This window comes from Peromyscus leucopus, chromosome 6 (assembly GCF_004664715.2).
Source record: "Peromyscus leucopus breed LL Stock chromosome 6, UCI_PerLeu_2.1, whole genome shotgun sequence".
NCBI classification, from domain to species: Eukaryota; Metazoa; Chordata; class Mammalia; order Rodentia; family Cricetidae; genus Peromyscus; species Peromyscus leucopus.
Window position 1 is genome coordinate 107,581,069 of NC_051068.1, and position 23,211 is coordinate 107,604,279.

The following is a 23,211-nucleotide window of genomic DNA, read 5'->3' on the forward strand; positions in this document are numbered from 1 at the left end:
CAGATGTGCAGACATTGAAGAAGTATTGGTTGATGTATAGGTAAGCAATGAATAGGAAATAGCTCAATGGAAGATGCTTCAAGAAATAACCTACGTTATCAAAGGTGTAGGAGTTTTGCAAATGCTTGGTAAACATACTTTGAACTTAAAATGCACAGTGGCCAGGGCATATTGAAGCACATTGAGGAATGTGAGTGTGGCATTATGCTAAGGACAACAGAGCCTTATGTGACATCAACATTGAGGTTCAGAAGGGTATAGCTACTGTCTGCATGAGGTAAGTTGCATCTCTGGGGGAATTATGACCCTGGAAAGGGAGCAAATTAGACAAATTGGGGAGGAATTGAGAGAGAAACTAAATAGGACTTTGATGTTTTGGGGTTTGTTCCTTGCCTATGGATACAGTGAAGCCTTGACTTATTTGCAAGAGCGTCTTTAGTTATGTGGTGAGGACGAAAACTGCTTCACAGTGAGTCAGGGTAGACTGTTGGATGGACAGAGGAGGAAGGGCTTAGGAAGGAGAAAAGAGAGATACTTGATTCTAGAGTCAGCACTTGATCCTATAATTGACAAAAGTCAATTATACATTTCTCTCTTGGTTCTTGAGATTTAACCCAGGGCTTTGTGCAGGGTAAACATGTGCTTACCACGGAGCTCAGTGTGTTTTCTTAAAGTCCTAAAGTAAAACAGACCTAGGAATTCTACCATGGTGTTTACATAAATAAAAAATAAGAAGTAGCTTCCTTGTTTTATTTTGTCTGAGTTTGAGTCTGTATGGAATAATTTTGATTTCTTTTGTTCTTGGTTTTCAAGGTTAAAAAGAAGCGAAGAGTTACTTGGTGCTATGGCAAAATTAACAAAATGAAGAATTCAAACTATGTCAATGAATTTCAAGTCCCAACAAACGTAACAACAAGAGCACGCAAAACTTCTGTGACTCTTTTGAGAGAAAACTCTCTGATGAGATTGGGAGAGAATGATGAATGTGAGTACTTCTCCAAGTGGAGCTCCGTTGGATTATAAATGTGTCTCCATAGACACTAACTTGGCTAATATGAGAAATATGGTTAAGTAAAGTATGTATAGTTCAGATATGATTAAATAGTGAACATTTGTGAAAATCTGTTGATTCCAAATCTCTTAAGATTTAGATGAAATGTAAATCAAGTGCAGTGGCTTGTGTTTATAATACCAACACTTGAGATACTAAGGCACGAGGATTGCCAGGAATTCAGAGCTAGACTGGGTTATGGTAAGACCCTGTCACAAACAGAACAGTATAGTATAGTTGGAGCATATAAGTCAGGTGCGTGACTTAGTTTTTGCTCTAATGTTCAGCTAAAATGGTACAGTCTTCCCATAACATCCCACTAAACTTATTCTAGTTTCATTCTTTCTATTCTATTCAGGGTGTGTCATTTATATCATTTCTATAGGACTGCGTTTCAAAACTATGTCTCCAGCATTATAATCATCTTTAGGGACATTTTAATCTACTGACACTGATCAACTCTCAGATGCAGAATTTGTTGTTTTTATCTGTATTGTTTCAAAGATGTTTATTTTATCACAAATTCCAGCCAGCTTTAATTCATACAATAATATGATCAGTGATCATATCTATTATTGACATGCACTTGGCAGTATAAGTTAATTTGAACTTACATCTAGTCAGAATTCTTTATTAATCTCATTTTTATGTTTAGCATAACTTATACTAAATGTTTATAACATGCATCTTTTTTTTTTCTACTTACAGCACTGTCGTTTGAGTCTGATGCATTCAGTAACACACTTGATCCATTGCCTGAGGTAGAGTGGAATTCAGCAACAAAGCTGCTAAGCGAGGTAACTAAGTATTCAATAGAGCATCTGTCTTTACGATTTGTTTTTCCTTTTGTTTTGTTTTTCTTAAGATTTTTATTTCGTGTGTATGCATGTTTTGCATGTGTGCATGCGTGCACACACCACTGCGTGTCTGGTGCCTGCAGAGTCAGCAGCGGACATCAGATCCCCTGAAATCAGAACTACAGGTGTTTTGAAGCTGCCCTATGGGTATTGGGAGCAGAACCGGAGTCACTGGAAGCCTTGCAAGTGTTCTTACTGCTGAGCCCTCTCTTGATGGGTTTATAACCCTGCCTGACTTAATATCAGAGACAAGCCTGATTATAGGGAAGACTGTTCTCATTTTATTTTTTTTTAATATTTATTTATTTATTATACATACAGTGTTCTGCCTGCATGTATGTCTGCAGGCCAGAAGAGGGCACCAGATCTCATGGTAGTGAGCCACCATGTGGTTGCTGGGAATTGAACTCAGGACCTCTGGAAGAGCAGTCAGTGCTCTTAACCCTGAGCCATCTCTCATTTTATATCTCTGCTAGATAGAGATACTTAGATAGACTAAACATTCTGTAAAACAAGTATGTGCTGATGTAATAGAAGCCTGCTTACAGCTCTTACTAACAAATCTGAGGATCTGTGATAGTTTAAGTTTTATATTTTGATTTGAGAAATCCCTTGAGGGTAAACAACTGATTTAAAAATGAGTCGCGGTGGTGGCGCACGCCTTTAATCTCAGCACTTGGGAGGCAGAGGCAGGTGGATCTCTGTGAGCTGAAGACCAGCCTGGTCTACAGAATGAGTCCCAGGATAGCCAGGACTGTTATACAGGGAAACCCTGTCTCAAAAAAAAAAAAGCCCAGAGTCTCGAGTATATACTAAAGTTGTCTAAATGTATAATCAGGAAACTTTGTTTTTAGCTTGGAAACATCCACAGTGCTCCCTGCAATTCTGGGCACTACTAATTGATGGCTATTAAGGCAAAGTGTTCTGCACATATTCTAGAATTTGTTTTTTAAAAATAAACAGAGGTCTGGTGAGACGGCTCAATGGTTAAGAGCACTGACTGCTCTTCCAGAGGACCTGGAATTCCCAGCACCCACATGGCAGTTCACAACTGTCTGTAACTCTAGTTCCAGGGGATCCAACTCCCTTTCTGACCTCCACAGACAGTGTGCAACATAAAATTTATAAACATGCTGGCAAAACACTCAGACACTTTTAAATTTTAAAGACTCCCAAAAATAACAAAACTAAATAACTTAAAATCCTATGTTAAGCTTTTTTTCTTCCTCCATCATAGTTTTTTCCAAAGTAGCATAGAAAATAGAAATTTGCTTCTCCCAGGATGATATGGTAAAACATGGGAACCGTTAGCAGCATAGAGGTCAGTCCATCCCACTTCTGTTTCCTTTCCAAGCCCTCTCAGGAGTGGGTCGGACGAGCAGTTAAATGATCAGTGGTGTCACGGAGTCAGTGACATGGTCAGTGGGCTTCGGTGTTTTCTGTTTTCACAGTGGGTGTTTCCCTGTCTGGAACAGACAGACGTTACTTATTTTTATGATCTTCAAATAACCTATTCCTGTTTCAAGTTAGCAAGGTTATGCAAATGTCAGATTAAAGAAGAGAACAGCCTGTGTCAACTGATTCAGAGTTGAATTGATCATTCATTTGATCTACATTTTAGTTAGCTAAGCAATTAAGTGGATCTGAATTTTCTGACTGGAAAATTTATTTCTGTTTATAATAGGAAAACTTAGAAAGTGAGTTGAGCTCAGTTCATGCTCAATATGATGACCTAGTACTAGACTATGAGCAGCTAAGAAGAGAAAATGAAGAACTGAAATTGAAATTAAAGGAAAAAAATGACTTAGAAGAATTTGAGGCGCTAGAAAGAAAAGCAGAGAAAGATCAAGAGGTAAGAGAAATAGAAATAATGAACTTTAATGAAAACAACACGTTCAACAACAGTGTCATTCTCATGAAGACATTTATTTCTGAGATTGGGGTATTGATGTTTTTCGTATGTGTACACAACTTAGAAAATTTCACCAAGAGGTAATCAATGTAGCCATATTTGTTTTCCATTATACTTGTGCAGGGGAACAAATGGAAATATCTTGAAGGGTTTAGTGGCTTTGTCTTTCCACAAAGTGGCTCTGTTTGGTTGTTTGGGCTGGTTTTGGTCTCTTGTGGCTTACTATAAAAGTTTCTGGCAGTCAAAAATTCAAAGGTGCACAAACTTTGATAAACGACATTAAGACAAATGCTTCTCCTTTATCCTTTCAGGTAGTTGAATAACATAAAGCAGTAGCATCATTTTCAGTGTTTTCCTGAGAATAGTTGAACAAAGAGTTGATAATCCCACACCCACGTAGGTTCTCAACAGCAGTAATAATAAATAGCTTAAAGTTTCTACGTGAAGTGGTCCTAACCCAAACCAACCCAGCTTCAAATCATGTCAAAGTATGTAATTGTAGAGCATGAAAACGTGCTGCGATTCTTTTCCTCATTTGTTTGATTTGTGGGTTTGAGTTTGTTTGGGTAGTGCTTCTTGGGTTTTAAGATCGTCAGTGTTTAAGTGTGAGTGTGCACATGTGTGAGTGCAGGTGCCCACAGGGGCGTCAGTTCCTATAGCGCTGCGGTCTCAGATGGTGGAGGTGCCTGACGGGATGCTGGAACCGACCTTGAGCTGAACTGCTGAGCCCACTGTCCACCCCCTTTCCTGGACTGTTAGCTTATGAGGTGCTCTACTACAGTTAGACTCTCAGTCCCTTCTGAGATGGTGTTTCTGAAGCAGTAAAGAATGCTTTTTTTGGTTCTCTTTCTTTTTTGCTTTATTAACAATTGGTTTGCTGTTTCCTGTTCACATGCTCTTACAGATGCAACTAATTCATGAAATTTCCAACTTAAAGAATTTAGTTAAACATGCAGAAGTATATAATCAAGATCTTGAGGTAAACATTTATCTTAGTATTTCTTTGATAAATAACTACAACTTAAAAATGTGTATCCTGTAATTAAACATGATTACAGAAAATAGAGGAATTATATTTTAAATATTAGTGAATTTTGACCAATTTAAATTTTTAAATATAAGTTCTTTTGTCATTTTAAGTTCAAATCATTTATTAAATTCAGTTTCAGTGTTCTTTGATTCTTTTAGAACGAACTAAGTTCAAAAGTGGAGCTTCTTAAAGAAAAAGAGGATCAGATTAAGGACCTGCAGAAATACAAAGATGCCCAGAAGTCAGAAAAGATGAAAATGGACTTGTCATACTCTTCGGTAAAATTGGGTTTTCTTTTGTTGTGTGATTGACTTGGCATTTCTAGTATATCATCATAATCATCCTAGTAAATGGTTATATTGAGCCAATTGTGTACCAGGCTTGGTCATAGCCAATTTACATATATTTAATAGCATAAATTTTCGATTAATGAGCTATTAGTGTAATCAACATTTTACCAATAGAGAGTTGAAGTAAATGCTTCAATAATTTTAGTTTGTTTGTTTGTTTTTTTTCTCTGTGCCAGTGTGGGGAGGGTGGAGGGATTGGTTTGAAACAGGGTTTCACTGTGTAGCTCTGGCTGACTTGAATTAGATATGTTGGATAGGTTGGCCTCTTAACTCAAGAGATCCACCTGCCTCTGTCTCCAGTTCTGGGATTTAAAGGTGGGTGCCACCATACCTGGTTTAAGTTTTTTGTTAAACAGTAACCAGTTTGTACTTCTAGACCAGCTGTTATAATATAGAAAAAGTGTGGCCAGAAATTTTATCCTGTCTTCACCCTTTTTGATCAGCTAGGAATGACATGCATGTGTGTATGTTCTCCAGTGTAGTTTCCAAAATCTGCCAAAACTGGACCTCCTGGGTCCTTTTTCCTCTGTCTAGGAGCCCACTGAAGACCTGAAACATGTGATGCAAACGTTGTCTGATATGGACACTGTGGCCCTTGATGCCAAGAGAGAGTCAGCCTTTCTTAGAAGTGAAAATCTGAAGCTGAAGGAGAAAATCGTAAGAAGTTTTCAGAATTTATGATGTCATAGTTGTAGTGATCAGCATGGGGTCATCAAAATTTCAATGTTTTTCCAACAGAATGAACTTTCAGATTCTTGTAAGCAAATGGAGAATGACATTCAGGTGTATCAACGCCAACTGGAGGCAAAAAAGAAAATGCAGGTTGATCTAGATAAGGAATTGCAGTTTGCTTTTCAAGAAATATCAAAACTCACTGCCCTGGTAGACGGCAAAGGTACCATACAAATTCAGATATCTGCACACTGGCCCCTGGGAACTCACCTAAAGGGATTAAGTACATTCCAAAATTAAGTGCCTGTTAAGCTCTTATTTTTTAAAAAGAATTTACTATTCAGTTTAAATGTCTTTAATGTCCATGTTCATAAATACTTCTATGGGCACAATAATAAAGGCTTAAGATTATTTTTCAAATGCACTGGACATGACTTGAGAGGTGGTTTAAAATCTGTTAAAAATTAGATCACTTTTATATCAACATAGGCTAATTTATCAAACACTTCTAGGTTTGCTGTCAAATTTGGAACTGGAGAAAAGGATTACTGATCTCCAAAGAGAACTGAATAAAGAAGTTGAAGAAAAAGAAACTTTGCAAAAAGAAGTTAGCTTGCTCTCCGAGTTGAAATCTTTACCCTCTGAGGTGGAAACGCTGAGGAAAGAGGTAAAACAGGAGACACTGTAAACATGTGACTCAGTGAGTGACGGGAAGACAGGACTCATGCTCTCACAGCGCTCAGTAACCTAATCCACCGGCTGTGCTTGGTCTTCAAATGTGTTCACATACGTTTAGCCCACTTCTTGGTACTGGTCATGTCACTGTGTTGAAGAAAAAAGAATAGAAATGAGAAGGTATTGGAAATGGTAGTTCATGTCTATGATCCCAGCATTCAAGAGGCTGAGATGGGTTACTAGGAGTTCTAGACCAGCCTAGGCTATCATTTTAGACTATGACTCAAAAACAAATTTCTTTAATGCAAAAAACAAATGTCTGTGACATGTATTTTATATGTCCTCCCAGGGCTCAGGGATCATCAAGAACAAAGGGATGGAATGATTATAAGGGCCAGTGATTAGAGGGGCTTAGGGCAAAACAGTATCTTCCAGATTTGACAAGACTTGTGTGCTTATCCTCAAGCAGCTATAGCTGCCTGAAGCTGCCAGCAATTGATGGCCACTAGGGGAGGGAGAGACAGTTTTCTTCAGGACTTTGGTCCCTAGTAGGTTTACCATGGTCTAGTAGGTGGCTGCATAGTCATGCATATGCCCAGGTGACTGGTTGGACTTAGAAAGTTACGAAACAAGAGGACACAAAGTTGGGAGGGGGATTTAGAGGAATCCAGGAGGAATTGGTAGGGGGCTGAATGTGATTTAAATACATCCCGTATGTATGTGTGGAATTCTCAGAGACTAAATTTAAAATTCTGTATTTAAAAAATAGCAAGGGCTAGAGAGAGAGAGCTCACTGGTTATGAGCACTGACTAATCCCCCAAAGGAGCCAGGTTTGATTCCCAGAACCCACATTGCAAATTACAGCTTATCCTGTTAACTCCAGTTCCAAGAGGATCTAAAACCTTGTTGTGACCTCCATGAACACTGCATTCAGATGGTACACAGATATATATACATACAGCAAAACACCCAAACATGTAAAAAAAAAATAATTTTCAAAATAAAGTACAGCAAGGTTAACACTGATAGTTTTTGCAGCCACTATAAATTTTCCCAGTAAAGGCATCTGCAAACTCACCTATCAGCTTCTCTGTCTGTCTGTCTATCTTTCAAAAAGGAATAAAAGGGCCAAGAATTTGAGTACATACTTTATGGCAAACATCTTGCTAAAGAACTTGGAAACCTTATCTGTCCTGTAAACAATAAGTCCCTTCACCACTCAGTGCATGAAAAGACCAGCAGGTGCTGTTTTCAGGCCCCAAAATAACTGTCAGGCTAGTCGCTGAGCCACATGGATGTGCCCCTAAGCCGGTCAGTCGCTAACCTCTGCTTTAGCCCTTCTTTTTGTGGGCTGTTTAGCTCTCTCCTTTTCCTTTCACAGTGATCGAACTACCCATAAATATATTGTGGGTTATATAATTATTTAAAATGATGCTTCATATATAATTCTTAAAAGTATAGTTTGTCCATAGATTAAATATGTAGAAATTACTTTAGTCAGGGGACAGGGATTTCAAATTTTGAGGCAAACCTGAAGTGCCTGCCACAGTCACATTACAGACTACTTTCAGATGCTAGCTAGCTAAGGAAACAGATAAGCCTCAGTTAGCTGTTTCTGTCGACTCCTCCATGTGACTCCTTCATTATTCTTTACCTGGAGCCCAAAGACATCATGAAAAAGGCATTTAAGATGGATTTAGATGGCTAAATGAAGAGTTAATGACAAGAACATTGCCCTCTACTGTAGACAGAGCTGAAAGACTGCGTGTTTGCCCAGTGTGCACTGGGTTCTGCATTCCATCCTCAGCGCTGCAAATCAAAATAACCACCATTCCTCAGTCAGATCTTTGCTAACTTGACAATTTTTTCAGAAAGTTGCTTCAGGGTATCCAACATATTTTGCTAACATCCCTAAATCTCTACTTCTTTTCCATAGCTGCATGAGAAATCTGAAGAGCTCTGTATAATAACTGCAGAAAGAGAAAACTTATTTTCTGAAGTAGCTCATAGAGACAGTAGGATTCAAGGTTTACTTGAAGAAATTGGAAACGCTAAAGATGACCTTGCAGCTTCCCAGCTGAATTACGAAAGCAGAGATGAGGCATGCCAAACATTGAAAACCCTTCACATGGAACTTGAGCAAAAATATGAAGTGCTCTTGGAGGAGAAGGAGAGGATGAAGCAGGAAATAGGAACTCTCTCTAAAGAAGCAGAAGACCTTGGTTTAAGTTTGGATTCCTTGAAGGCCGAGGTTGGTACAAACTGTCGACAAGAGAAATAGGCTTCTGTTTCCAGAGTATCGTCTGCGTGCACGTGTGTCTGTCTCTGTGTGTGATACAACGTTCTGCTTTCACTGTATCACACTTTCTCTTTAAAGCTTTCTCAGAAGACTCAAGAGCTTCAGCAGAAAACCAGTGAGGGCCAAGAAAGGTTAAATCAAATGGCGGAACTGAGAGAAGAGTTAGAAAGCAGAGACTCCAGCCTGCAGTCTGCAGAGAAGGAGAGGGCACTGCTCACTGAGAAGCTTCAGCAAACCTTGGAAGAAGTAAGAGCCTTAACCCAAGAAAAGGAAGACCTGAAGCAACTCCAAGCAAGCCTACAAACGGAGAGAGACCAACTCCGAAGTGACATTCAGGACACTGTGAACATGGTATGGACCAACTGTTAGAACTGCAGAAGTCATGTTAGATATGATCAAGTAGTAACTATAAGGTTAGTGTGCTTCACATACTAATGGAAATCGTTTTCTTTTTCTCTTACAAAGAATGTAGATACTCAAGAACAGTTACTAAATGCTCTTGAGTCTTTGAAACAACACCAAGAAACAATTAACATGCTGAAAATGAAAGCTGCTGAGGAAGTGTCTGAGAATTTGCATATAAAGGACAGAGGAGGAAGTAGAGATGAAGTTCAGCAGAAGGTAAAGAACAATGGTTGACTTTCCAGATGCTTCTACAAGCTTTTCTTTAACAGCACACACTGCCTTGGTTTCCTGCAGTGACAGACCATAACCTGTGAGATGAAATAAGCCCTTTCCTCCCAAGTTCCCCATCAGCGGTCTGTGGCAGCAAGAGGAACATAAGTAGGAAAGTACACGACCAATGGGTGGAAATGGGGGGCAAAGACTGAGAAATGAGGATAGTAAAAGAATGCAAGGACAAAAGATGGCTGATACTAAAGCCCTGAGGTCACAGCAAGCTGTAGAGTACTTTCCAAACCTCTTAGTGGCTAGGAAGACAGAATTTGAGACTAGGTGACACATGAGTTGAACAGGGACAAGATCATGAAGTGTCTGGTAAAAATACTGGAAGCTTAGACTTTTTACAGAAGCCTATTTTTTAACCCTAGGTTCTCCTTCAAGGTGGTGCCAGGCCACTCCTCCCTGAGTCACAGAGCATAACAAAATGTGTTGTTTTCTCAGCACTGACTTACCTGCCTCAGGAATCATGGTTTCACCAAAACCCATGTTTTACATACGTTGCTTTCTTGTTGCTCTGACCAAATCTCTAACAAAAGCAATTCAGGGAAGGTTTATTTTGCCTCACAGTGTCAAAGGTATAATTCACCACGACAGGGAACTTAGGCAGCAGAAGTGAGAGGTTAGGCACATCATATTCCCAGTCAGGAAGCAAAGAAAGGTGAATGCTGTAGCTCAGCCCCTTCCTCCAGCACCAGCCCTTGACGTAGTGCCCACGGTTCCCACTTTGATACAAAGTCTGTTGTTTCTTATTCCAACTGTAACCATCAGCACTCAGGGAAGCAAAGTCCTCAGTATTCTTTTTGTAGCAAAAAATAAAATAAAATAACCAGAATACTACCATTGTATAACTTAGAAAGTGTTTAAGGAGGATGTGTAGCCAGGAAAGGCATATGTCTTAATTATCTAATCAGTTTGAATAAATGAATGTCCACAGAGGCAGGTTAACCTATTGTACACAAAAATTGCAATGTGTATAGCTTCCTAGGCAGCTCTTATCAGTGAACAGGTCTAAAAATACCAGTACTAGAGCAGAGCACTTGCATCCAAAGCTGGCTGTATGCTCTCTGCATAATGCATAAATGACTTTAAGTTCCCTAATTACCAAATAGAGATAGGGATAATGCCGCGCTCCTAAGGTTCTAGAGGAGACTCTGGGTTGATAAGAGACTAGTACTTGATACAAAATACAAGGGATAGATACTTCCCTAATATTAAAGTAGTTGTTAACGACTTAAATTCTTCTTTAATGTGTTCAAATTTTAGGTGGATGGCACAGATGAAGAACAGAGTCTGCCTGCTGAAAACACCCCGACATTGATTGCAGATAGTAACGATAATGAGGTCACCGAGGAACAGAGGAAAATACACTCTCTACTGCAGGAGAATAGTGGCCTCCAGCAAACCCTGGAGAGTATTATTGCAGAAAGGGAACAATTGAAGATGGACCTAAAGGAAAATATCGAGATGGTAGGATCTAGCTCTCTGCAGTTGGCTGTACATTTCTATCTGTTCACTTTAGGTTTTACTAACTTTATTCGGGTAGAATCTATATGCAATACATATGTCATGGAAGTGTAAGGTTGAATGACTCTTGACAAATGTCTCTGACTAAATAGAACCACTGGGTGTTATGTGTTAACTTGATAATAATTTGCCAGATTGATTTTCAAATCAGCTCTACCGTTTTACATTCCCGTCAACAAATAGAATTCTGGTGGCTCCAAATTTCCCCTTACCAACACTTTATTTATGTTTTCAACTTTAGCCATTCTTTTACTAATGTACCTATTTTGCCTTTCCCTAACAAAAGATATTGAACATTTTTTATAAGCTAATTAGCCATTGAATATCCTTAATGATTTATTCTCTTAATGTTGTGTTATAGTTTGCTGGTATTATACGTAATTTTTTAAATTGCTTCCTAAATGCTTCTCTTTAATATTGTAGCTTTTAATTTTGTTTTAAGTCATTCATGTTTGCCAGTAATACTGGCTCAGTGTTTTTTTAATCTGTTACAAGACTCTAGAGTCTGTAGGGTTAAAATTAATAATTTAGGAAATTCACTGTGGATCCAGTAGAACCTGACACTTCGTGCTGTTTCTATTTCCTGTATTTAGAATTGTCTGGTTTATCAACAAACTGAATGAAAATTAGCATGCAAACACAAAGTGTGTTCTCTGTAGACTTGTTATGTCTTGGTGACCTTCATGTAGAGGCCTGCTGCTGTGTGGCCTTCATAATGAAGTAGCCTACATCCTGCCAGCAAAGAGTGGGAACCATTTTGAGTTGACTGGTCATTTAACAGTGCTTGAATCCAAAGTCATAAAGTATAAGAAAAAAACTGTGACTGTAGTCTTTTGGCCACTGAAAGCAGCCTGACTTCACTTTACAGTTTCTTTTTCTATGTATTATCACTTCAATTTCTTCATTTTGAGTCAAAAGTAATTTCTGGGTTTTCCTGATTTCATAAAGGTAAACAAATGCTATAAATGCTAATCTAGGACTTTTTTTAAACTCTAGACTATTGAAAACCAGGAAGAATTAAGACTTCTTAGAGATGAACTCAAAAGGCAGCAAGAGATAGCTGCACGGGAGAAAGATGAAGCCACCAAGAAGAGCGAGGAGCTCTCCAGGGCGTGGGAGAGATTAGCAGAAGTAGAGAGAGAGTTAAAGGAAAAGGTGAGCTTCCCATGCTGCCTTCCTGGCTGTTTGTCCCGACCACATACATTTTACTACTAAATTCTTTTTCCTCTACTCTTAAGTTAAGGAATAGTGAATATCTCAAAAGAGAGAAGTCTCAATGTTAACAGTATGAAGTTTCAATCTGAATTGAATTCTTAATCAACATTCCTTGCAAAGATTGTATAATTGTAACATATTCAGGTAAGAGTCAGGCAGCCTTATATGGTCCAAATTAATCATATAATATAGTCATCCATCAAACTTTATTGAGTACTACCATGAATTAGACACCCTGCTGAGTACTTGAGATATATCAGTCAACAAACAAAGGTTCTCTCCATATGGAGTTGTGTTGGAGTTTCTTTGAAATGTAAGACTGTTCACTATCACCATCTTGGACGCTAACAGGTTTCTGACTCACTGGTAAAGAGAAGTGCTGTTATAAGACATGTGAGACCTGAGACTGTGACAGGGGACTCGGTGACTCTAAAACACACTCGAAGTCCCTTCTGTTCAGGATGAGAGCAGCGCCACTGCTTGATGACAACTGTAACTCGTGCCACTGTTCTCGGGAGCTTGCTTTCTATCTTCTTTTAGCCCTTTCATATAATTGGATTTACTTTAAAACCTGGGTCTTTTCATTCTCCTAAGAAATGAAACCAACAGCTGGTAATAGTGGGTACTCTTAAGTTTATTTGGGTCATCCCATAACCATTCTGTTAAAAGTAAAAGATGATGAGAAGCTAGGTGTGGTCACTCATACCTGTAGTCCCTACAGTTTGGAGGCTCGCTGTAAATTTGACATCAGCCTGGACTTGATATTGTGTTCTAAGCCAACCTGGGCCACAGAATGAGACTGTCTCTAAATAAACAAATTATATGTGTATATTATTTATTTGTATCACAGGGAATTATGGTTCTGTATTGGTATATTTTAGTATTGGCTTTTTAGTTTTATTTTCTCATTTCACCTTTATCAACCTCTGTAAGTTTCCAAGGTAATACCAGAATTGCCATAAAGTTAGTGGCTTACAAGATGAGAAATGCATTATGTCACTGTTCTTTCTTTCTTTGTGTGTGGGTGTGTGGGTTTGTGTGTGTGTGTGTTGAGACAGGGTCTCTCTAAGTAGCTCTGGCTGTCCTTGAACTCACTATGTAGCCCAGGCTGGCCCCAAACTCACCAAGATCCACCAGCCTCTACCTCCCCAGTGCTGAGATTGAGGGTGTAGGCCTCCACATGCTTCATTGTCACTGTTCTTGGTCCTTAGGTTTAAAAGTTGAAGTGTCAGTGGCGTTCCTTTGGATGGCTGAGTAAAGAAGCCTTCTTTGCTTCTAAGTAGTATCTGATAGCTCCCAGCTGCCCTGGGTTGCAGAACTCCAGTCTCTGATGCTATTTTTCCAAAATCTGCTTTTCCAGGTTTCTCTGTGACCATCTCTGTCATTGATTTGAAGGACCACTGTAATCCAAAAGAATCTAGTCTCATTGCTTACAATTATATGTGTAAAAGTCGCATTTCCAATCAAGTTCACATCCTCAGTTTCTAGATGGTTCTGAACTGTTAAACCCACCATCAACATTGTTTTTAAGGGCTAATTTACTTTTAATGCTGCTTGTCTGGTTACATTAATGTAGACAATGTTCTGTTAATGGTACTACATAAAAATTTGGCAAAATATCTGCAACATGATAACTATAAAAAATTGTCCTCCTAAGAACCAGAAACTCCAGGAAAAACAGCAGCTACTTCTTAGTACCCAAGAAGATGTGAGTAGGATGCAGGAAAAGATGACTGAAATGGAGAGCTTAAAGAATGAATTTAAGAACCAAGGATTGGCATTGGAACGCATGGAAACAGAGAAAACTTGAGTTGGCTCAGAAACTTCATGATAATTGTGAGAAGATAAAATCTATAACCAAAGAAAGAAATGATCTAAAGGAATTGCAGGAATCATTTGAAATAGAAAAAAGACAACTTAAAGAATATGCTACAGTAAGTAATGCTGTAGCCTTTTCTTTATCTGTTAAATGTTTCTTTAGAAACCCAGTCATCTGGCAAGAGAGGCAGTGTTGAGCAAAGGCTGTAACATTGTTTACATTTCATTTACTGTCTAAGGGCCTACAAACAGAACTAAACATTGCTCACACACATCTGAAAGAGCACCAAGAAATCATCGATGAGCTAAGAAGCGTTTCTGAGAAAGATGAAATAGCAAGCACTCAGGACACGGAAAAGGCTGATGCCGAACTGCAAGGAAAGGTATGTCATTTTTCCTCATGTCCGTGGCCACGTCTTCCTTCCTCCTTCGGAGGAAAATAAGTAAGCAGTTATGATATATTCACTGGGTAAGAATTTGTTGACTGTCTACTATGACAGACATAGTGTTGGTTACAGATATGATGGGGAAAGTATGCTGGTGCATACCCATAACCTCAGAACTTGGGAGGTGAAGCAGGAGAATTGGGAGTTCAAGACCAGCCTGGACTCCACAGAGAGTTTAAGGATAGTCTGATCTATGTAAGATCCTGTCTTACCAAAGAAGCGAAAGGAAACAGTGATAACAGGGGTAAAATCCTTGATCTGTAGTGGAATAATGTAGTAGATAAATGAGTAATCAAATGAATAAGACACCATCAAAGAATTGTAAATTCTGTGGAAAAGATGACATTGGGATAACTGGGCAACCTGCTCTCTGCCAAGCATTGAAACTAGTATATAATAAAACAGGTCTTTTTGTCAGTGATATACATGTTTAAACAGTTCCTCAATTCTAATGTAATGACTATAGAAATATATACAAAGTTACATTCCACTAGTTATTAGAGTGAATAGGGAATCAGTGTGCACAAACAGAAAACTTGGGAGATATTATTTGAACTCAGCAAAAGATGGGGACTATCCATTTATTGGAATGTTCCTAAACACCTAAGATGATTTCCTTTTTTGCTTATAGTTTGAGTACCAGTCTAGAAATTAAGTCTGTAACTGGCTGAGTTAATAGTGTGATGATTCTAATATATAAAGATTGGTTCAACTTCGGGTCTAAGATGAAAAGAAAGCATGGCAGACTGAAAGTAGACATCACATAGAATCAAAGGGATTGACAGTGAGTGCACAATGGCTTATTGATCCAAGGGAGACTCTAAGATTCAAGGTCACATTCATTGCTGGGTAAAATTTCCTGACCTTTTCTATTGGAAAAATGTATTCTCTAGATAGTAACCTTGTGCTTTATGAATATCAAAAGATCCCAGAGCTCCAAGAACAAGAGCTGCTTCCTAATGTGAAAGAAGTCAGAGAGATTCCAGGAAAAGTGAATGAACTGAAGCCATTGGAAGAACACTCCAGAACATTGGATTCAGAGCCACCAGAGAACATAGAAAGACTTGGGCTGACTGAGAAACTTCAGGAAGAGATCAGATGTCTCACTAAAGAGAGGGACGACCTGAAAACGGCATTAGAAGCACTTCATGTCGAATGTGCCCAGCTGAGAGAAGATGCCAGGAAAGCTTTGGCTAAAGTGAGTCTTTGCTTTGTTTTGTTTTGAGATAGTCTCATGTAACCAGACTTGGTCTTGAACTCATTCTCCTGCCTTCCCTTCCTCAGTTCTAGGATACAGGCATATGTACCACTCTGCTTGGATAAAATGAGTTTCTTTCTTCCTTCTAAACTAGTCTTTTATCAAAATTAAGTTCTTAGAAAAGGGTTGCTTGTGTCACATTTAAAAACTTTATTACTAACTTTCTGCAAATGTTTCTTAATCATGGAGTGACAGGAAACAGAGTAATTAGAAATTGCTCCTGAATGTAAAGAAATGATTGAAACTGTCCAAACACCTTGTTCTTAAGTATTCAGAATTGACTTAGAAGAACCATTGTTTTAATCACAGAAAAGGGAAAGCAGAAAGAAATATTTTCTTTCTTTCTCCATGCCATCCATGGTGCTAGGCAACTGTATGTAATCTCAGCACTCTGGGATTCTGAGACAAATAGGAAGATTATGTATTAAATTGTCAACAAACCTTTTCTCTTATACGGTATTACCGTCTTCTTCATTGCTTCTGTTAGAAACCTGGAAACCATCCTGCTCTTTGTCTTCCCCTTCACTCACTCTATAATACAGTTTCCAAATCTTGGTGTGTGTGTGTGTGTGTGTGTGTGTGTGTGTGTGTGTGTGTGTGTGCGCGTGCGCGCGCGCGCTCACATGCGCCCAACCTACATTAAAACCCTCCCATTTTTCTATCCACATTACCAATACCCTTATACAGTATCACCATTATATTCATTTTGTTTTAGATTAATTTAATTATTTTATATGTATGTGTGTTTTGCCTGCTTGTACATCTGTTTACCACATGCATGCCTGGTGCCCAAGGAAGTGATGAGCCTCCATGTGGGGGCTGGGAATTGAACCCAGGTCCTTTTCAACAAGTGCTCTCAACCACTGAGCCAACTCTCCCGTCCCCTTACATTCATTCTTACACTTGTCCAACACAGTTCCCATTCTGAGACAAAGTGATGCTTTCTTAAATTTGTTCACTATATTACTGTTCCTTTTTAAAAACTAGAATCCACTGCATGGCCCATGAGGCCCGGGACCAGGGAGCCTGCCGGTGTCTAGCCTTCTGCAGCCTCCCTTCCTGGGATGCTCTTCTGTACTTCTCAGGAATTTTGACTGCTCTGATCATTTCTCCACCTGCAGTACTTACACACCTTTGTGTACCTCGTGTTTTCATCCCTCACCTCTCAGTTTTCTGTCCTCTAGGAAGCCCTTTCTAATCACCCATGATAGTAAGTATGCTTGGTGTTAATGCCCTAAGTAGCCTATCTCTTCTGTTTGGTGAAATTTGGCATAGTATCTGTCTTTTCTCCCTAAAGTATGATTCTGGCAGAAAGAATCATAGAAAGAAAGAAAGAAAAAAAAAAGAAAAAAGAAAAAAAAAAAAAAAGAAGAAGAAAAAAAAAAAAAAAAAACAAGCTCAACCATTTTATCTCTAGCCTTTGTCTAATGGGATACTTGACAATACAGTGAGTCCTTAAATAAATCATATTAACTACCTAGAGAATGGGAGAAAGTTACTCTGTAAATGAGCCCTTGGATCCTATCTTCATTACATAAGAAAATGACTAATTTCCTTCCTTCTATAATTATCTTTAGTTATCAAATGTATTGTCTTGGAATCCCCTTAAGATGCAAGAAGCGCTCTACAAACAGGAGCAGTTCTTCACTGTGGGAGGAAAGGGCAGTGAGACTGCTGAAGTAATGAGTGAGGTGGAACAACTGATGAGCGGAGCAGAGGCAGAGAGTCGGCATCAAGCCTCACTGAGAGAAGAAATAGAAATGCTCAACTTGGGGAAAGGACAAATATTTAGAATGTAGCTAGGAATTATGCTGGCTTAGTAAAAAGATGTTTATAGGTTCTCCTCCCAAGAGCCATGACATGAGTACTTGGCTGGGTTCCCAGTACCAGGTGTGGTGTCCCTCTTATTGAGCTGTGGTTGCTGCCAGTGCTGCACGCTTGCCACCGCGGCACCTTGGTGATTGGACTGTACTGGTCAAAGGAGACAGGTGGACTGCTGTGCCTGCAGCAGGCTCTCCAGGCATCCCAGCATCCCAGGGCTGTTGCAACGAAGATAGTTTCCTCTTTGCTCTGTATTGCTTTTCCTTATTGCTAAATCTTTTCAAAAAGGAGTCAGTTATACTAGAATGGTTATATTTCCATAAATGTCTTGGAATTTTCTCTAATACTAAAGCATCTAGAAACTGAAGAGGAACTTAACGTTGCTCGTTGTTGCCTGAAAGAGCAAGAGAAAAAAATTGACACACTAGGAGTGAGCCTCTCCCAGAAGGACACTGAGCTGTCAAGTATTCGTGTACAGCTAGAGTCGGCCACTGATGAACTAGAGAGAAAGGTAAATTGAGGGTGAAAAGCAGTGGGAGGAAACTTGGAGATTGCTGACTTAAAGACTGCTGTTTACATAATGAATTGTTTTGGAACCTGTTTTATATTTTTTTCCTTGGGATGGAGGGAGGGAGGAATAGAGAGAGAGAGAGTTTGGTATTTTGTGCTAATAACTTATTTCATCGATGTTTGAAGGTTCAAGAACTTGATGAGAAACAGGAACAACTTAATATAAAAGAAACTAGTGAGTCTCAAGAGAAAATGAAAGAACTAGACAAAGTCAAGGCGCTTCTCCTAGCCAAGGACTCAGCACTACAAAGGATGGAAAGTGACAGGCTCCAGTTGACTAAACAAGTAGAAGAAAGTCAAGAGGAAGTAAAAATTCTAATTAAGGAAAGAGATGAACTGAGAAGAACACGAGAGGCTCTTCATGTGGAAATCGAACAACAGAAAGAAAACATTAAAGAAATTGGTGCTAAGGTAAGTCTGTCTGCTAATTTGGAGGAAACAAAAAAAAAAAATAGGACTAAGATGATTGTGATGTCACCTATTAAGTTTTATTAATTTTTCTGTAATGATTAAAGGGAACTGAAAACTGTTCATATTCATCTGAATGACTACATAGAAATTACTAGTTCAAGGAATGTTTCAGGAAAGACAGATCAAGCAGCAGGTACTCAGATAGATTTAGGAAAGTCAAATGCTGGGTTACAAGAAGAAGGCCTTCCTTGTTAAGTGGAAAAGCACATGAACTTAGTTGTTCTTTCCTTCCCATTTCTCATCAAAGAAAGCACAGCACGCATCAGACTAAATTGTAATTGGAAATTTTCCTGTTTCCCTCCTGGTCCACAGCCACTCAGACCCAAATAAACACATAGAGGCTTATATTAATTATAAACTGTATGGCCATTATTAGCTCAGGCTCATTACTGACTAGCTTTTACACTTAAATTAACCCATAATTCTTATCTATGTTTAGCCACATGGCTTGGTACCTTTTCTCAGTTCTGCCTCATCATTTTGCTTCCTCTGTGTCTGGCTGGTGGCTCCTGACTCTGCTCTTCCTCTTCCCAGCATTCCTTTAGTCCGTTTGCCCCGCCTATACTTCCTGCCTGGCTACTGGCCAATCAGCATTTTATTAAACCAGTGTACAAAAGCATTATCTCACAGCATTTCCCCTTTTCTGTTTAATCAAAAAGGAAGTTTTTAACTAGTAAAATTACATATAACGAACAGTTATCAAGCAAGAATTATAGTTACAATATCTAGTCTATTTGTATTTGGTAAAATTAAAGAAAATATTCTATATTTGTGAGTCTAAAGTTTCATATCTAATTTATCTTTTATCATAACTTAGCAAAATTACTATAACTATTAAGTCTTCAACTACATCAGAGACCCCAGAAGGATATAATATTACCTAAGTAAACAGGAAATGCATTGTAAACAACTTCCAAGAATCTAGAATGACAGAGACAGTTGGCTGCCTGGACAGTCACCCAAAGTTCATCTGCAACGTTGGGGCATCTATCTTTAGCCAATAGGCCTTGAGTTAATCGCTTCTCCGTGTGTCCTGTAGAGTATCTGGCAGTCTCCTCTGTGAAGCAGGAACCTAAAAAATTCAGTGGTCACCTTCCTATGGGTCCTGCACGTCTAGTTGATACAACATTTTGTCAAGCAGTCCAGGCAAGAACTGTTTCTTGCCCAAATGGCTATTTTTGCCAAGAAGATAAACTCCATATGGAGTGTCTTCGATGCCCATCTTTCTCTTTGAAGTACATCGGTGCTGCCAGGAGCAGACATATCTCACTGTCCAGAAAGTCTTAAGTTTTTAAAACATTTTAAATGCCATATTATGTAGGTCTTTGAAGTGTTTGAAGATTTCCTACCTAGCTGAAATATATCTCTGCATATCTATAAAACCTAAGTAACATGACTATAAGTTTGACTATTGTAGATGACTATTAATTTGTATTTCTTAATTACACATTACAATTTTAATGAGCTGCACAAACATAATACCTTAAACAAGTGTAGAAATATACATACAGTATAACAAAATTAACTTTAAATTTGTATCAATAAACTAAAATCCATAGCAACATAAAACATTTTAAACAAGTTGTTGCTCTTTAAAAGTAGATTCAATAATCTACCCTTTTATCCTATTGTATCTATATCCTATATTTCTGTATCACTAAATGGAAAAGTTTCTGCCTTGATGTAGGAATACACCTTCCTTTCTCTTAAAAACTAACAAAGCCCACTTCTGTGTACCTGTGACCTAACTTCTTTTCTCAGCTCCAAGAACTTCAGGACAAAGAGCATGAATGTCTTGCAATGGAGACTATTAATGAAACTCAAGGAAATAGATATGAAGTGGAATGCTTGAGCAAGCAGTTGGAGGACCAAAAGTCAACGCTGGAGAGGGTGGAAATGCAGAATGTAAACTTGACTCAAAGACTTCATGAAACCCTTGAAGAAATGGGATCTGTAGCAAAAGAAAGAGATGAGCTTAGGAGTGCGGAAGAGCGTCTCACAATAGAGAGAGACCAGCTGAAGGAGAGCCTTAAAGAGACAGTAACTAGAGTGAGTTGCCATCTTTATGCCGTCATGGAGCTTAATGCCCAGTTGACACTGGGCTTGAAGTGGGCAAAGTATAAAATTGGTCCTGAGAGTCTAGTTGTAACTGTTTACACTCTACACATTGGCACAGTCCTGCAAAGGTATTTGTAGTGCATTCATATTGTCCATTAATAGGGGACATATTAATATAATTAATTATTATTAAAAATAAATAATTAAAATAAACAGCATATTTGGATCACGGAATGCTGTGCCTTAGCTAACAAAGTAGACTGACACTATTTGTAGTGTCCTATCTTGGGGAAAGATAAGTTGACCATGGTTCATCTAGAATATGAGGTCACATCCCAAAGCAGCTCAAGAGAGTGAGGACCAGGAGGCCTGAGAGGACAAGAAGACTTTTACTTCCTTTTGTATAGCTTATGTTTGAAATGTATTTCTTCAATTCTTTCTTTACCTAATAATTAAGGGTCTGGAAAAAGAGGAGGAGCTGAGAGTTGCTTGTGTGCATCTGCAGGAGCACCAGGAGACTATCCGCAAGCTCAGAGAGAGTGTGTCTGATAAGGCAGAGGAAATATCACGTATTCAAGGGGACTTAGTACATGCACATACTGCGCTAGAAACACAGGTATTTTTTTCATCTGAATAGTCAGGAAATGAAGTCAGATCTTCTGTGTAATGAACCAGGAAACAGGATGTGAACCTGTCTAAATTTGAAGCACAAGGTTTGCTGCTTCAATTTTAAGACTGTTGTGGGGCAGTGGGGGCGGGGGACTGTTCATATGGTCAGTGCCCTAACTTATTATATGGTTGTATTAAGAGCCAAGAACTCCAGGAAAAAGCACATCAACTTTCTCAAGTGAAAGCTGAGCTCAGGGAAAGTATGGATCAAATGGAGCGACTGAAGAAGCAGCTAGAAGCCCAGAATTCAGCTCTGGAGAACATAGAAATAGAGAAGTTAAAATTGACTCAACAAGTTTATGAAAACCTTGAAGAAATACGACTTGTTACAAAGGAAAATGACGACCTGAAAATTATGGATGAAGCCCTCAGAGTACAGCGAGACGAACTGAGGAAGAGTCTTCAGCAACTGGAAGCAAGTGTAAGTTCCCATCCTGCCATAGCAGGTTTCCAAGTCATCTGGGGGGTCGGGGAGTGGGAGTCCATCATGGCGACAGGAATGACAGGCAGTTTGGTGTTCCTAAACTTTGTGAATTCAGCATTTCTTTATGGAATTTTAACCTAGGTATATATTGATTCAGTTGTTAAAGAAATGTATAAGCAAATGAGTGTATACATAAACATGCAGATGTAACCAACCGTCTTATTAAATAAGAAACACAGAGCCAATGCAGAGATGAAAGCCAAAAAGGTCAGAGCAGTAGCTCCCAAAGTTGCTTGGTTATATCAGTTTGTGATAGGAAACAACCTTAATGTGTCTTAGGAAGAAACTGGCAGTAAATACAAGCAGTAGGCCAAGATCTTGTACAAGCAGCTCAGGCACATTAAGAGGGAAGCAGTTTGTTAAGTAAAATGTGTGATATGTTGGCCTCTTGAAGTAAGAGTATGGGAAAATGAAATGGGAAGGAAAGGTCTATGGATTTCTAACAATACAGAACATGAAGCAGTAAAAGCAGCCCCCTCCTCCCCCAGTGTGGTTCATCGGGTAAAGCATTTGCTGCACCAGCCTGATGATCTGAGTTCATTCTCCGGAACCTGTGTAAAGGAAGGAGGGGGAACAGACAGCACAGAGCTGCCCATTGACTTCATGTGAAGCTTTCACATACAATAGTAATAATAATAATAATAATAATAATAATAATAATTAAGGTAATTTTTTAAGGAGTTAAAGCAGACTGTCCCACTCAATATCAGAACATTTGCTTGTTTGTACAAGGTCTTGAGTTCAACTCCCAGTTCACAACAAAAAAAAAAGAAGTAAAAACATTTTTTTAAACTAAGAAGATATATCACTTACTTTTAAAAATACTATTTAATGTTGAGATATGTTTCTGTTTTAAAAGGATCTAGAAAAGGAAGAGAAACTAAGAATTGTTCACATGGATCTGAAAGAGCACCAAGAAACTATTGACAAACTCAGAGGGATTGTGTCCAAGAAGACAGATGAAGTATCAAATATGAAAATGGAATTGGAAGATGCAAATATTAAATTACAAGAAAAGGTATTGATTGGGCATCCCATTTGTTCATGCCTAAAAAAAAGCCTTTGAGGTTATAAAGGTTCAGCCATACTGGGAAACAATTTGGCAGTATTCACTATAAGGCCTAGCGTTTCCTTTCCTTGGGTGTGTACTGAAAAGGACAGGGATCATTCTTCTACACAGTCTACAAGAATGTTCATAGCAGTTTTATTCAAAATAGCGGGGAAATGAAAACAACCTAAATATCAGCAAGTGAATGGATGACTCTATTGTCGTCTTCACTTCAGAAGGAAGCAAAACTGATCCAGGATGTTAAAGGTTAGATTAATATTAACCTCAAGGAAAGGATACA

At 38.7% G+C, this 23,211-nt stretch overlaps 1 protein-coding gene across 1 annotated transcript in view; it reads left to right on the forward strand.

Annotated features, from left to right (window-relative positions):
• Nucleotides 1-23,211, forward strand: part of Cenpe (centromere protein E) — a 62,185-nt gene that overhangs the window by 15,868 nt on the left and 23,106 nt on the right. The window contains 23 exon segments of the mRNA XM_028857287.2: nt 814-985; nt 1,760-1,848; nt 3,593-3,760; nt 4,725-4,799; nt 5,009-5,128; nt 5,735-5,857; nt 5,939-6,095; nt 6,385-6,539; nt 8,485-8,799; nt 8,926-9,198; nt 9,313-9,468; nt 10,792-10,995; nt 12,049-12,207; nt 13,925-14,068; nt 14,070-14,201; nt 14,325-14,468; nt 15,457-15,729; nt 17,963-18,121; nt 18,307-18,591; nt 20,413-20,700; nt 21,167-21,325; nt 21,518-21,799; nt 22,722-22,880. Coding sequence (XP_028713120.1) covers nt 814-985; nt 1,760-1,848; nt 3,593-3,760; nt 4,725-4,799; nt 5,009-5,128; nt 5,735-5,857; nt 5,939-6,095; nt 6,385-6,539; nt 8,485-8,799; nt 8,926-9,198; nt 9,313-9,468; nt 10,792-10,995; nt 12,049-12,207; nt 13,925-14,068; nt 14,070-14,201; nt 14,325-14,468; nt 15,457-15,729; nt 17,963-18,121; nt 18,307-18,591; nt 20,413-20,700; nt 21,167-21,325; nt 21,518-21,799; nt 22,722-22,880 — 4,191 coding nt within the window.